Here is a 15,227-nt window from a genome sequence, read left to right on the forward strand (position 1 = left end):
ACAAAATACACCCCTTAATGTATTCACTGAGGGGGTCAGGAGTATTTTGACCCCACAGTTTTTTTTCAGGAGTTAATGCAATTTGATAAAATTTGGCAAAAAAATAAAATTTGATATTTTTGCAAATGGGTCATTACAAAGACAGATTTTTTTACTTTAGTGCACACGACAATGAGAATCTACACCCCAAAATGGATCCCCCTGTTTGTCCTGTGTTCAGAAACATTCCCATTGTGGCCCTAATCTTATATATGTATGCACAACGGGGCCCAAACCGAAAGGAGCAGCCGGTGGCTTTTAGAACAGACATTTTGCTTGAAGGTGATTTAGGCCCCATTGCCCACTTGTAGAGCCCTTGAGCGGCTAAAATGACCTTCAGTAGCCGGGAACCAGGCGATTTCAAATGTCCCGCGCCAATCTCCTCTTCTGCGCATGCACCGCCACTTGTTCTTAGGCACGCATGTGCAGAAGACGGCGCAGAGTATGTTCCAGACCAGATCATCGCGGGACATCATGGAAGAGGGAGGTGAGTAGTTTCAGTGCCCTTCATGAATGCGATCCGTGAGAGGCGCTGAAACTAACTTTTAAAAAACTTTTTATTTGCTTTAATGGGATTGGCGCTATCCGCCGGATAGTGCCGATTGCATTGCTGGGGGTGGGGGGCTCCCTGCCGCCCACCATAACAGCTCCATGCAGAGGCGTAACTTGAAGGTCCTAGGCCCCAATGCAAAACCTGTAACAGGGCCCCCAACTATAATGCTTTATTCATACTACTGGGCTTCCTATATTGAGAAGAGAGGGCTTATGGGCCCCCTAAGGCTCCTGGGCCCGGGTGCAACCGCATCCCCTGCATCCCCTATAGTTACGCCCCTGGATCCATGTTATCAGCTATCTCTGAGCACAGACAGCATGGAGCCGTCACATCCTCAGCCCACATGGCTTTAATCTAAAGAGGATGCTTGTTTTTACGTCCTCTAGAGGCCCATTTACACCAGCCCATGATCGCTAAGAAAAAAATCGCTAATCGGCGATCTTTTTAGCGATAATCGTTGCGTCTAAATGTGCACCCATTGTGCGATTTTGGGGCACTGCTAACTGATTAAATTCAGTCTTACCTAAAAATCGTTGTTCAGCCTTCTCAGCAGTTCTCCACGGGGAGTACTGATAGCATTGTTTCCCATGGAGAACAAAGGATCTTAGCGCAGATAAAAGCCCTCCGGCTATTAACTGCATTCAGCTAAGGCCTCATTTGCACACTTAATTGCTCTTAAGTAGCTACTTAATAGTTTATGCAAAATGATCGCTCAAAGCCGTCACTCAGGCTGTCATCTGGGCGATCTTTTAGCGATCATCGGCTGGTGTAAATGGGACTTAGGATTAAAGCCCACTTAGCTAGACCGTAAAAAGGCACTGGGGCCGTCAGTAAGGGGTTAAGGGCAGGTTGTTTCAGTCCTACAGAACCAGATACTTTTTAGGGGTTTCACCCATCTGGTGGTTTTACTGCCCTATTTTTTTCTTCAGCTACCTTGATTATTTTTGCTGTGATGCAAGAAATGCAGGGAAGGAGTTGGTGTGAGAGTGCGAGTACTGCCCGCTGCCCGCTGAACGCAACCAGGGAGGAACTAGCATTCTCTTCACTTCATTCACTCGTTTGTCAAATTTTTTAAACTCTTTTCTCTTTTCTTGACCGAAACCTTCTTTCCCTTACTATGAAGTATTCTTATCTCTCTGAGGGTACTCCTACCTATCACACACACCAAAACTCACGCGCCGTTAACACTCAGCAATTTTCTACTTTGGTGTGAGAGTGCGAGTACCGCCCGCTGCCCGCTGAACGCAACCATGGAGAAACTAACATTCTCTTCACTTCATTCACTCTTTTGTCAAATTTTTGTTTCACTTTTTCACTTTTGTGACGAGGTGCGCTAATCGCACTAAAATAGTGCAGCCAGTGATGGAAAATCACAGCATTAGAAAACCAATGGGAGCCTTGTACTGCGATTACCGCGGCATTCTGAATGCTGTGGTGAAAAATCGTGTGTGTGAGAGTGGCCTTAGTGTAGTGAACAGGAGAACAGGCATACGAGATAGAAATCAGTAGGTTTACGTGACGTTCCTGTAAAGGGGCGGGACAAGCCGGGTGAAGGAAGAATTCGTACTGCTGGCTGAATCCCATTCACATCAGTAGGTCTCCATCTGCACAGCTGACCTGGGCTTCTGCACAACGTACTGAGCTTCTTGTAGCAAAACAACCAGAAGTGGAACAGCCCTTTAACCCTTGGCAGTTTCTTTGCAGTTTGCTGTACTGTTGCTCCTCACTGTACGTCTCCTCCTGAGAGCTCTGCTGTCACTATGGTTTACATGACTTCCACTGCAGGAAGGGGCAGCCCGGAGCTGCACAGACTGAGCGGAGGATGGCACAAAACTTGTTGGTTGCTTGCCTTTACTGTGGTGCTTCATAGCAGATGCCAGGCTCATTCCTAGAGATACTACTGCATAGCCAGAGCTGGGGGAATCAGTACTGACATTTCCAACAATGCCAGCATATTAATGTGGAGTGTAGAGATAGATGTGCTGGTGCCACACGTACTGGGCATACACTGACTGCCCCCACATGGCAAGGTCATTGGGGCAGCAGTGAAGTGGCTGGTGCAATTCTTATCTCCGCAGTGCTGGGGAACCTCTAGTGACGTCACTGTCCATATATGTTACCCCCCCAGGGACGTATATGTCTGACACAGGCCTCTGATGAAGGCCGTACAGCGACCTATTATTCACGCTGTTTATGAGTTTAAGGGCGGATCAGACAAACGTATTTGCGGAGGCGTTTCCATATGTGATAATGTCGGCCATATAACGCCACAAAGCGATGTCTTCAATTTCAATAGATTCGTTCAGACAAACGTGTTTTCTTCCATACAAAATCTTCACCTGCGAATAGATGTCCTATCTTTGTCCGTGTTGCGCAGAAAGGGAGGCGGAGGGAGTTACCCTTTGTACAATGCTGGGAAAAGAAGACCGCTGGCCCTAATTCGACATTTAATTGCCATTCTATTCCATGTGAAGGCTGTAACATGCGAGCGGATGAACTGGCATTTCAATTGCAAAAAACGATCTATCTGCTGACACAGACGTATCATCCGCCATCTTGCCATCTCCTGAGGCCCAATGTACACGGGCGTTCGCCCCCAAAGTCCGCAGCAAATACTGCCCATAGACATGCTATGGAAAATCGCTTTTCCCTGTCCACAAGCAGAAATAAATTGCGATTTTCCGCTCCTGGAGGGAAAATCGCAGGATGCTCTATTTCGGCGCGGCGCATTGAAGTCAATGGAAGCCATCTGATCTACGACTCATCCGCAGTGACAGTCTAGCCTAGTGATGCATCTGTGCTGCACATGCTCTGGCGTGATGCTGGCACATCTGCAGCACAGACGAGAAAAATCCGGACAGGTCCGCAGAGATCACCGACCGGTCACTGGGTCAGATTCCGCTGCGGGATCCCATATGCAGAATCTGACCTGCCCATGTGCATTCGGCCTTACTTCATTCATGCGTACCAGCAAACATATTTGCGCATACATTCGTCTGAGTCTGCCCGAAGGCCAGTGTTAGCCGAGCGTAATGTAACATGATTGTAGTATGAACCCGCACTACAGACGTGTTACATATGACATTACAGCTGCATGTCAGCAGTATCTGATTCTGACTGCCCGCGGACCCCCTAATTTGTAAAGTTCTGTTGAATATGTTGGCTCCGTAGAAATAAAGTTTATTATTAACCTCTTCATGACCACCTAATGTAATTTACTTTCGGGTTGTCATGAAGTGTGTATGGGGTGGGCTCAGGAGCCAAATCCCCTTCATACCCGGTGGCTTTGAGTCCGGTCTGATCGCGGCAGTTAACTTTTAAACTTCTAAAAAAACTTTAAAAATCCCCACATTTGGTGTCGATGTGTCCATAAAAGTCTGTAATATTAAAGTATCACAATATGCATCCCACACTACGAAGGACAGAATGCCGGAGGGGCCATTTTTCTTTTTTCTTGGTATTCTGGCTTTCAAAAAAGTTTCATTAAAAATTATCAAAAAGACATAATTTATGTTTACCAAAATGGTACTGATTAAAACTCGACTAAAACATATAAAAAGTTCTGTGTCTCAGAATATGGCAACGGAAAGCAGTTTTTATTTAAGAAAAAAATGTATTTCCTTTTTAAAAATAGAGAAAACATTAAAAAACTAAATAAATTCAGTATCTCTGTAATCGTTCTGATCCATAGAGCGCGGCTCGCAGCATTTTACTGCACTTTGAACGCTGTAAAAACTAACCCCCCTACAAAAGTCGCAATTGCATTTTGTTTAAATTTCTCCGCACTTTAAATTTCTCTGCCGGGCACTTTTCTTGCCAGCCAGTATAGATAGTTCAGGAACTATCTTTCCCTGCTGGAATATATAGGCTGCAGCCATAGACTCCTATGGGAGCCTATGGCAGCTGCCAGAGAAGGGAGGTGGGAGGGAGTTTAGCAGCATGTCTGTTAAATTTCCACCCCCTTTCCTCCTCCTCTCCGCCCCTTGCTTGCTGTTTGCAATGGGAGGTGGAAGGAGGAGGCAGGATGGGGCAAAAGCTAGTTGCTAATTGCTGGCAGACGACAAGGGGCGGAGAGGAGCACACTAGGTCCCGCCCCCTTCCTTTACCGAGAGCCGGCAAGGGGGAGGCAGTTTATCAGAGCTAAAGTGTCTGCCCTCGCCTGACTGCAATCCAGGCTAGGTCAATATAAGTGCCGGCTAAACAGGCACACAAACGGCAGATTTCTGCGCCCGTTCACGCGATTTTTGGTAGCGCTATTACCGTGACATGGCTAACCAAAAAACGTCACGCCCGTGTGACTGAGCCCTGAGGTAAAGTCCTGATTAGGATGGACTTCCCACCAAGTGACTCTCCTCAGAATGGAGGATGCATACAGTGACACGGCTTCAGGTTGTGTGAGGTTATCTCCACAGAGTGACTCCCTGTTGGTCTCCGCAGGCAGGAAGTGGAGATGTCTGTTCTCCATCTTTTCCTCAGAAGAGGGCACTATTATTACAGAGCACACAGGAGTGCCCGGACATGGCCATGAATTATGTGAACCCTCTCTGGCTCCAGGCAGGAGGAGAGTAAAGCTGTGTCCCCCAGAAGGGGGCCTGCCGGCTGTGGGAAGGAAGGGAGGTATGTTACCTCTTCATCTACTTCCACAGACGAGGGGGCTGGACCAGGACAATGTGGGACATAGACCACCGCCATAACACCATAGCCGGTGAGCCCTCAGGAAAGGATCATCATCATGGGGCTCATTGTGACGGTTCTCTCACCGGAGAGCGGGAGTCTTGGACATTTCATGTTTCCTGAGGTAATTCAGCCCAGTCTCTCCTTTTCTGAGGTGAATCGGGATTCCATCAGTGTCCTCCGACCCGCAGCCTCATCCACAGGACTACAACGAAGGGGCTTATAAATGACTACAGTGGGCTTCACTGATAAACTGCCCTCTTATAAAATGTTTCTCCCTGAAGTGGGTAATTAGTAACTCCTCTGAAGTAGGGACTCTGCACCCCTAGCCAACTCCGATATAATATTTACCTACAGCAGGTGAGACAAACGTCACACCTGTAATAATATCAGCCTGACTCTACAGCGTTCTCTGAGGTAACAATGGAAATGATTTCCATACGACTCGGAGAATTCCTGTCACACAGCTCCCCAGCCCAAATTATGTGTGTGTGTTAGCTCCTCAAGTTCATGGTAATATAGGGGGGTAATGTCACAGTGTCCCCCATACTAAATGGAGCGGCATACAGCCGCTGTCAGTGCGGACAATGGCTGCAAGTTCAAGCCCCACCCTCTCCAGTCCAGGACACAGCTGGAAGGGGGGACGGGGAATGTGCCAGCAGATGGCGATTACCTGTGCTGGCTTTTTATTGCTGCTGTGCTGTGTCACCAGCTCCCCTTCACCAGCCAGAGCTACGGTCAGGGAGGGGAGGCAGTGATAAGCACATGGCGCCATGTTGAAGCCACCATTTTGTTATAACCTGTCTGAGGAGGAAGAAGAGAAGGCTCTGCCTTCCCTGATGAGGTGGCGGGGTCACCACTGTGAGGATCAGTCCCCAGCAGGAACATTGATTTCAGCATGGCTGAGGCCTTGTCTAGACTCTCACCCACCTCCCAGAGCCCAGAAGAAGCTTGGCGCTGCCGGTGCCCAGTAGACATAGAGGGAGAGCTGCGCATCATGGCGGCAGAGCAGTAGTATAGAGAGACAGCGGAGATGCAGAAGAGCAGTGCTGAGGGACTATTCTAAAGTGGCAGAGGCCTATTTGATTGAGCTGCAGAGCCGCCATTTCCCCATGGGGGGCGGTCAGGGAGCTGAGTGACCAGGCTCAAGAGGTCCCTGATAAACTGGGGACTGGAGATATCGCTGGCCACATTCCTGCACCCCGCAACACGTGGCAGGAGAGGGAGTCTTCCTCTGCCAGTGCCTGATATTGTGGCACCAGTACCACAGATTCACCACGGATGCTGCAGACAGAGAGGAAAGCGAGCAGTGAACCAGGTTATCAGTGAGGGGGCTACATCCCGGGTATTGTGTGGAGATACAATTACTGGCCGGGGTAGGGCTAAACGGATTCAGGGTACTGTGCTTATATGGTGCCAGCTTAAAGAGTTAATTATGGTGCCAGCAGTCTGAGCAAGGCCCTGCAAGGGTTAATATTATATGTGATGTTTGTAAGTGCTGTGCATAAAGAGTTAATGAGGCCAGTGTAATCTACCTGATGTGATGTAATGGAGTGTAATGTACATGATGCCTCAATGACACAGGATGTGTAATAACGCAGTAATGAGATTGAGCTATGTGTAACGGGAGAGCTAAGCCGCCAGTGCTAGTATGTGAGGAGCGCAGGATATTAGGGACACCTACAGCGTATCTACGTGTCTGTGAGTACGGATGCAACGGGGTATTTGGGGTCCGGACCTATGGCCATGATGATGATGTATACAGCTGTTGGGCCGCAGACAAGAGAAGAGGCGAAGGACGCTCATTATTATGTGAAGAAGTAATGGAGGTGTAAATGTTGGCGTGAGATGAAAGTACGGTTTGTGCCGCAGACGATATTATGATGAGTAATAGGAAGACGTGACAGAATTCAAGGTGCAATATGCAAAAGTCTTTATTCCTCCAAGGACATAACAGTAGCAAGGTTTCCATCAAGCATAAACATACATACAAGCGTCTCATATGAATAGTGATACAAATTACCATCAGTCATATAGGCCTCTCCCAAGATGAAGAGCCAATACCCTTACATCATCACTGGTCAGCCTTCATCACAGCGTACAGACCCGTCATGGGTCACAGGCGCGGGGACATAGTCTCCAAATCCTGCGCAATAACAATCAAAGAAAATCTTCTATGTACAGCAAGTAATAAATGTGTAGATATATTCACCCAAACGACAAATAGAGTCGTGGACAACCATCAGTTCATCCACACAACGTGAAGCTTCAGAGAAAGGTCATCCAAATGGAAACTGATGTATAATAAAAGGGAGGATATCCCAACCAGCCTGCAGGAACAGGAGCATATCTGCCACCATACAGTAGATTCCACATAGATTCGTACCTGCGTGGGGATCATAACACCGGCCAACAAAGGTTTTCTTGCATTTATATGGACACTTGTTGTAGTATAATTTGCTGATTTCACATCTGCAGTTGGTTTTTTACTGTAAGCTTTAGTTGTTTTTGCAATTTAGCATTTAAATATTTCACTTTAAGGCATTTTCGACACAATTAAGTACCTGGTACATGGGGAAATAACAACCTTAGCTGATATGATGCAAATGTATTTACTATTTACAGGACGTGTGGGGTAACGAACAACAGCTTTCTGACGGCCATTACAGTCGGCACTAGTTCTAGTCCTGCAGATATTTACGTTTATGTACTTGCCCAGGGCATCGCGCTTTATGGACCAGCAGTAGTCGGCCATCATGTTCTTATCCCATCGTCCTTGATATCTTTCCCCCATTGTACACAAGTCCTGATGGAAGCGTTCTCCCTGCTCATCACTAACATCCCCAAGGTTTTCTGGGAACTGATCTAGATGACTGTTAAGGAAATGCAGCTTAACACTCGTGTTGCATCCGAGTTCACGAAAGGCCACTAACATTTCTTCAACAAGTTCCTCATAATTCTCAGCTTTTTTGTTACCAAGAAACTTTTTAGTAACTTCTACACAAGACGTCCACAAGACGTTCAGCTCCCCACAAATGATCCGGTTGCGCTCATGATATTTCAGTAGATCAGCTCCTCTCCTGACATCATTGTACTCTTCTCGCAAATTCACAGAGTGTCCAACTGGAGCTGAACCGCAGACGTTACCATTGTGCAAGAGAACACACTTTAAAGGGGTTGTTCCGCGAATCAAAGTTGGGGTATACACTTCTGTATGGCCATATTAATGCACTTTGTAATGTACATTGTGCATTAATTATGAGCCATACAGAAGTTATTCACTTACCTGCTCCGTTGCTGGCGTCCTCGTCTCCATGGTGCCGTCTAATCTTCAGCGTCTAATCGCCCGATTAGACGCGCTTGCGCAGTCCGGTCTTCTCCCTTCTGAATGGGGCCGCTCGTGCCGGAGAGTGGCTCCTCGTAGCTCCGCCCCGTCACGTGTGCCGATTCCAGCCAATCAGTGCAGTTATGCACAATGTCAGTGCAGTTATACACAATGATTATTGCTCAAAAGATGGTTTTGAGCGAATTTTGAGCGAAAATCGTTGTGTCTACATCAGCCTTAGGCTGCATTCACACGAACATATATCGGCTCGGTTTTCACGTCGAGCAGATATACGTCGTCCTCATGTGCAGGGAGGGGGAGGATGGAAGAGCCAGGAGTAGGAACTGAGCTCCCGCCCCCTCTCTGCCTCCTCTCCACCCCTCTGCACTATTTGCAATGGGGAGAGGCGAGATGGGGGTGGGGCTAATTCTCAGAATTTAGCCCCGCCCCCGTCCTGCCACCTTTCATTGCAAATAGTGCAGAGGGGCAGAGAGGGGGCAGGAGCTCAGTTCCTGCTCCTGGCTCTTCCATCCTCCCCCCCCCCCTGCAGATGAGGACGACGTATATCGGCTCGGCGTGAAAACCAAGCCGATATACGTTCGTGTGAATGCAGCCTTCAGAAAGCACATGACCTCAAATCAGCACGTCACATGTATTCTTAATGTGATTAGGTGTTACCATGCAGGGCGGCGTGGGGTCCCGCGGTCAGCGCGCGTCGCTCCGGCGTCGGCTCCGGCGTCCTGGAGCTCTGGTGTTGGGGCTCTCCCGGCGGCTTGGGGCGACCGGTGGGCGGCGGCGTGGGCGTGTCCGCCCGTAGGGTGCCGCCCGCACTCCTCCATCCTTCTTATGCAGCAGTGGGAGGAGTTGTCTCCTCCCACTCTCCGCCCCTGGGCGGAGCCTTGTAGTTAACAGACTGGCAGTGATCTGAGCTCACTGCCAGTTATTAGTTCTGTTAGCCACTAGTCAGTCCTGTCTGCAGCCTGTCTCAGTCAGCTCCTAGTTTGCTAGTCAGATTCCTTCCTGTTTGTCTGTAGCTCAGTCTTTCTTGTTGGTCATTCCATCTGCCTTTCTGTCGGCACTCTGTCCCCCGACAGTTAGTTCTTCCTTGCAGTCGCCAGGTCCCGAGCCAGGGTAGGGACCGCCGTCCAGTTGTCCGCCTGGGTTAGCCAGGGTCGAGGCAAGTAGGCAGGGACAGTGGGGCGCGGGAATTTCAGGGCACCTCACCTGGCGCTCGGGGGGTTAGAGTGCCGTAACATTAGCTGAGGCATGAAGTTGAGGAAGAGATCGGTTTGTGAGGCTTGAAACATGTAGGAGTCTCCCCTTTTTTGTCCATCTGCTTCTGTGAGGATGCCGTATAATAAAGGTTTGTTTGTAACATCTGAGTCCTGGAAGAAATCTTGTGTTTTGAAATTGGATGTTATTTTTTTCGCTGAACTTCTTTAAATTAAAATTCATTAAAGGCTCACGCCCCCGACCGTCGCAGGATACACCCGCGGATTTATGCAGAGGGAGTACCGGGGTGGTAAACAAAACATGCCCGCTAGTGATCACGGAAAACGCGCATTTCCTGCGGTCTCCATTAATATATTACTGGACACCTCCCGCGGCGTAAATCCGCAGAAAATACAACATGCTGCATTTTTTCTTACTGTTCGCGTAAATCCGCGGTAAAATTCTGCGTATTGGCATTGGCTGGCAGAAAAGCTATTGGGCTCAATAGAATGTAATACCTGAGGAATTCCGCCGCGGAAACCGTGTTAAAATTTGGTCGTGGGTGTGAGCCCTAAGTCGTACAATGCCTTTAGGGGTTAAGACTGCAACTCGTTGCTGATCGGCCTCCCCTGCACCAAACTCTACCCCCTCCAATCCATCCTGAATGCAGCAGCTAGGCTCATCTTCCTGTCCAGCCGCTACTCGGACGCCTCTGCCCTGTGCCGGTCACTGCACTGGCTGCCCGTTAAATACAGAATTCAATTCAAACTCGCTACCTTCATCCACAAAGCCCTCCACAGTACAGCGCCCCCCTATATCGCCTCCCTTATCTCAATCCATCAACCAGCCCGGGCTCTCCGCTCTGCTAATGAAACCAGACTGAGCGCCCCTTTCATTCGAACTTCTCATTCCCGCCTCCAAGACTTCTCCAGAGCAGCACCGGTCCTCTGGAACGCACTACCAAAGGCTAACCGAGCAATCCAGGACTCGCAGAACTTCAGGCGTGCTCTAAAAACGCACCCCTTCAGGGAGGCATACCGCATTCCCTAAACAAACCCCTTTGTACTCCGCCTGATAACATGCTCCCTGACCTACCGACTGCAATCCCTGCTAGCCATCATAAACCGCTCCTGCAGTCACACCGTTTCTGCCGTCACACGGCCAAATGTCTGACCATTGTCTATGTGTATAGAATCCCTCACTCTCCACCTTGCCATACCGCGCACATCTCCAGCCCCTTTACCCTCTGTATCACCCCATTACTTGTAGTATGTAAGCTCGTTGGAGCAGGACCCGCACCCCTATTGTTTCCATCAACTGATTACTATGTGACCGTGGTTCTGTAATGTTTGTATTTTGTCTTTCTGTATCCCCTGTCTATGTAAGCGCTGCGGAATATGTTGGCGCTATAGAAATAAAGTTTATTATTAAGTGAATGGGTGTGACTACAACTTTGCTGTTTATTCAGCATCAGACACCTTTAGTTTCGTTTCCTCCTTCTGTCAGCCATGGCGTCTGCTGCTGTGAGAGACGAGCTGCTCTGCTCCATCTGTCTGAGCACTTATACAGATCCTGTAATGCTGAGATGTGGACACAACTTCTGCCGGGTCTGTATTCATCAGGTGCTGGATACACAGGACGAGGCTGGAGTTTATTCCTGTCCTGAATGCAGAGAGGAGTCTCAGGAGCGGCCGGCACTGATGAGGAACTTGGCTCTGCGTAACATCATGGAGAACTTCCTGATTACTCCTCCGACACAGACGGAAGCCGGGATCTCCTGCACTTACTGTGTGGACTCTCCTGTACCGGCTGCTAAATCCTGTCTGCTGTGTGAAGCTTCTCTGTGCGAGAAACACCTGAGAGTTCATAACAAGTCAGCAGAACACGTCTTATGTGAGCCCAGAGCCAACCTGGGGAGCAGGAAATGTTCTGTCCATAAGGAACTTTTAAAGTACTTCTGTACTAAGGACGCCATCTGTATCTGTGTGTCCTGCAGTCTGGCCGGAGAACATCGGGGTCATTGGGTGGAGATGCTGGATGAGGCCTCTGAGAAGAAGAAGAAGAGACTGAGAAATGTTCTCCAGAAACTGACCACAAGGAGGAAGGAGACTGAGGAAAGAGTCCGGAGTCTGGAGGAGCGCGGGAGAAAAGCTCAAGAAAAAGCATCTGGAGAAGCGAAGAGAGTCACCGCCCTGTGTAGAGACATCAGGAGACGGCTGGACGACCTGGAGAAGAGGGTCCTGAGCGAGATCTCTAGGCAGGAGAAGGGAAAGTCACTCTCACTCTCTGCTGTGATGAAGAAGCTGGAAATACAGAAGGACGAGCTGTCCATGAAGATGAGACACATGGAGGAGCTGTGTAACATGACTGATCCACTGACTGTCTTACAGGAACCAGACACTGGGGACTTGTGTGATCCTGAGGACATGGGGGGACATGATGGAGGTGATGGGGACAAGGGGGGACATGATGGAGACACGGGGGGACATGGTGAACCGCTCCATGATGTAGATGGTCCGGATGTGGCTGTGATCTCAGACACATTACACACATTATGTGACATAGTAACAGATATAAGGAGGGGGATCTATGGGGAGGGTCCTGCAGACATATTACTGGATGTAAACACTGCTGGTAATTATATCCATATATCACATGACCTGAAAACGGCAACCGGGACACGAGAGAACCAGAAGCGTCCAGAAACAGCAGAGAGATTCCAGTATGATCAGGTGATGAGCAGGAGGGGATTCTCCTCAGGACGATATTACTGGGATGTGGAGTGCAGTAGGTCAGGGGGGTGGATGGTGGGGATGTGTTACCCCAGTATAGACAGGAGGGGGCTGCAGTCATACATTGGATATAATAACAAGTCCTGGTGTTTGAGGAAGTATAATAATCAGTACTCAGTGATACATGACAGTAAAGAGATCCGGTTACCTCACATTATATCCAGTGATAGATTCAGGATCTGTCTGGATTATGGGGCCGGGCGGCTGTCCTTTTATGAGCTGTGTGACCCCATCAGACACTTACACACCTTCACTGCCTCCTTCACTGAGCCGCTTCATGCTGTATTATGGGTAGATGAACCATTTCTTGGATGTATTGATATAACTAACAGTTTGAGAATCTGCAGCTAAGGAATCACAGTTGCTGTAAGGAATTCCCCAGAGCCGGGGATGTAGAATATTCAACAATACATTAAGGTGATCTGTTAGGGTCTAATATGGAGGCTCCTCCGGGATTATTAGCTGGAGTTCACACAGGGTGGTTCTGCCGTGGTTTGCCATTGCAGAATCGCACTGCGGCAAAACCGCTGTGTTTGCAGCGCAATGTAGTGCAAATGTGTTTGGGCAAAAAGCTGTTCTCACAGGACGGAGTTTTTCCGCTTTGCCGCAGTGCGGAAATGCAGCTGCCGTGCGGTTTTCAAGACACAGCATGTCAATTCTTTTGTGTTTTCCGCAGTGCTTTTTTGTCCATAGACCTCTATGGATGCAGCAAAATCCGCTGCAAAAGTAAAAAAGCGCTGCGGAAGATACGCAAGACAAAAATAACCTTTGAAACGGTTTTGGCGCAGAAGCAGTTCTTCTGCAGCAAAGCCACAATAGAAAAACTGCAGCAAAACCGCAACAAATCCGCCCCGTGTGAACCCAGCCTTACTGTTATTAGTTTACTTCCTTGTACAACATTCTAGATCAGGGGTCCCCAACTCCAGTCCTCCCCCCCCCCCCTCACCCCCAACAGGTCATGTTTTCACGATCTCCTCAGTGTTGCACAGGTGATGTAATTATTGTCGGTGCCTCAGACATTGCCACAGGTGGTCTTACCATAGGATATCCTGAGAACATGACCTGTTGGGGTCCCTGAGGACTGGAGTTGGGGACCCCTGCTCTAACAGGTCCAAAAGTTGACAGTGCAACACAACATACCGCCCAGATTGGACAGCAGCCTTGTCTGGTCATACAGAACACCTTTTCAGCATAAGACCCCTTGAAAGTGTTCTGAGCCCCCCATAGGGTATAATAAGCAGTGATTAATAAGTAACCATCTTTTTTGTGTCTATGGCAACTCCTAGGTCTTATTCACAGGGGAAGTGCGACTTAAGTCAGTGAAAAACTGACCGATTTCCCTGCGACAGTATGTGTGTTCTACTTCAGTTTTTGTTGTGTTTTTGCGTCATCCATTTTTAACATGCGTCAAAAAACCCAGAACATGTTCCAATTACTGTGATTTAATACTCCTATTGAAGTCAATGGGTGCCTGAAGATAAAGGCGGGCACACACATGCCATATGAGTGCATTACAGCCAACACCCGGCGGCAACAGCTTCAATAAGTCACGGGGCTAATCTGAGCTTTTAACCCTTTAAATGCCGCTGTCAGTGAAATCGCAGGGAGCCATGCTCGTGTCAGGAAAGCCAGCGGTCTTCTGTAAGGCCCCAGGGCTTTAATGGCAGAATTCCTATGAAGTCATACCCGTGGGGTGGCTTGATAGAATGTCTGCCTTATCACAGTATGATGTAAGGCTATGGCATTACATCATACTACAGGAGCGATCAAAGCACCGCAAGTTGTTGTTCCCTCTGGGGACTAAAAAAAAAAGTAAAAATAAGATCAATAAAGTGTTGCTAATTTTTTTTAAAAAGTAATAAAACTTTAACCCCTCCTTTGCCAGATTTCTAATAAAAGAATTTTAAATAATAAAACAAAAACACATATTTGGTATCGCTGCGTCCATAAAAGTCTGATCTATCAAAGCAACGCATTATTTACCCCGCACAATGAATGTCGCCAGTGCACGGACGCAGTGTCAGCAGCATCTGTGTTGCGGGGCGGATGGCTTCCATTGACTTCAATAGAAGCTGTGGAAGCCATTGGTGCGGGAAAACCGTACAGAATGGAGCATGCTGCGGGTGTTTTCCTGTGTGTGTGATCCGCGCATCGGGGAAAAATGACATCTGTAGGTATTTAATTGCCTGCGGGTGCCCAATGATCCCCTATGGGCGCGGATCACGCATGCGGGAGACCTGCGCAGATTTAATAAATCTATTTGCCCGTGGACATTGGGCCTTATTGGAGCTAACCGAAGAATGGCCACCGAATTAGAAGTAGAATCTTTATTTGCCGCAATGAAATTTGAAACGTTCTAAATAAATACTTTACAGTTTTGTAGATCTCTGCTTGCTGTTATACAATAGAATGACAGCAAGCAGAGATCTTGAAAACAGTAAAGAACTGTAAATAAGCTGAACTGGCAATAGACCAAAGATTGTGGTTGTGACATATTATTGTTATATAATATTTCTATTATTCTGGTGATTTGCTCTTGTCGTGTAATAATCCCGCTGTATCATATGTCATGTTACCGGCCGTATATAATAAAATAGACGTCTTCCCTGGATGTTATCACTGCTTTGTCATA

At 48.1% G+C, this 15,227-nt stretch overlaps 2 protein-coding genes across 2 annotated transcripts in view; both read left to right on the top strand.

The window, feature by feature from the left end:
• LOC136611022 (E3 ubiquitin/ISG15 ligase TRIM25-like) overlaps positions 1-15,227 on the top strand; it is a 181,107-nt gene that overhangs the window by 147,416 nt on the left and 18,464 nt on the right. The window lies entirely within an intron of this gene.
• On the top strand, positions 11,303-15,200 carry LOC136611020 (E3 ubiquitin/ISG15 ligase TRIM25-like). The gene has a single exon (XM_066590259.1). The coding sequence runs from the start codon at positions 11,312-11,314 to the stop codon at positions 12,944-12,946; it is 1,635 nt and encodes a 544-aa protein (XP_066446356.1). The 5' UTR covers positions 11,303-11,311; the 3' UTR covers positions 12,947-15,200.

The sequence above is a fragment of the Eleutherodactylus coqui genome, chromosome 2, assembly GCF_035609145.1.
Source record: "Eleutherodactylus coqui strain aEleCoq1 chromosome 2, aEleCoq1.hap1, whole genome shotgun sequence".
Taxonomy (NCBI): Eukaryota; Metazoa; Chordata; class Amphibia; order Anura; family Eleutherodactylidae; genus Eleutherodactylus; species Eleutherodactylus coqui.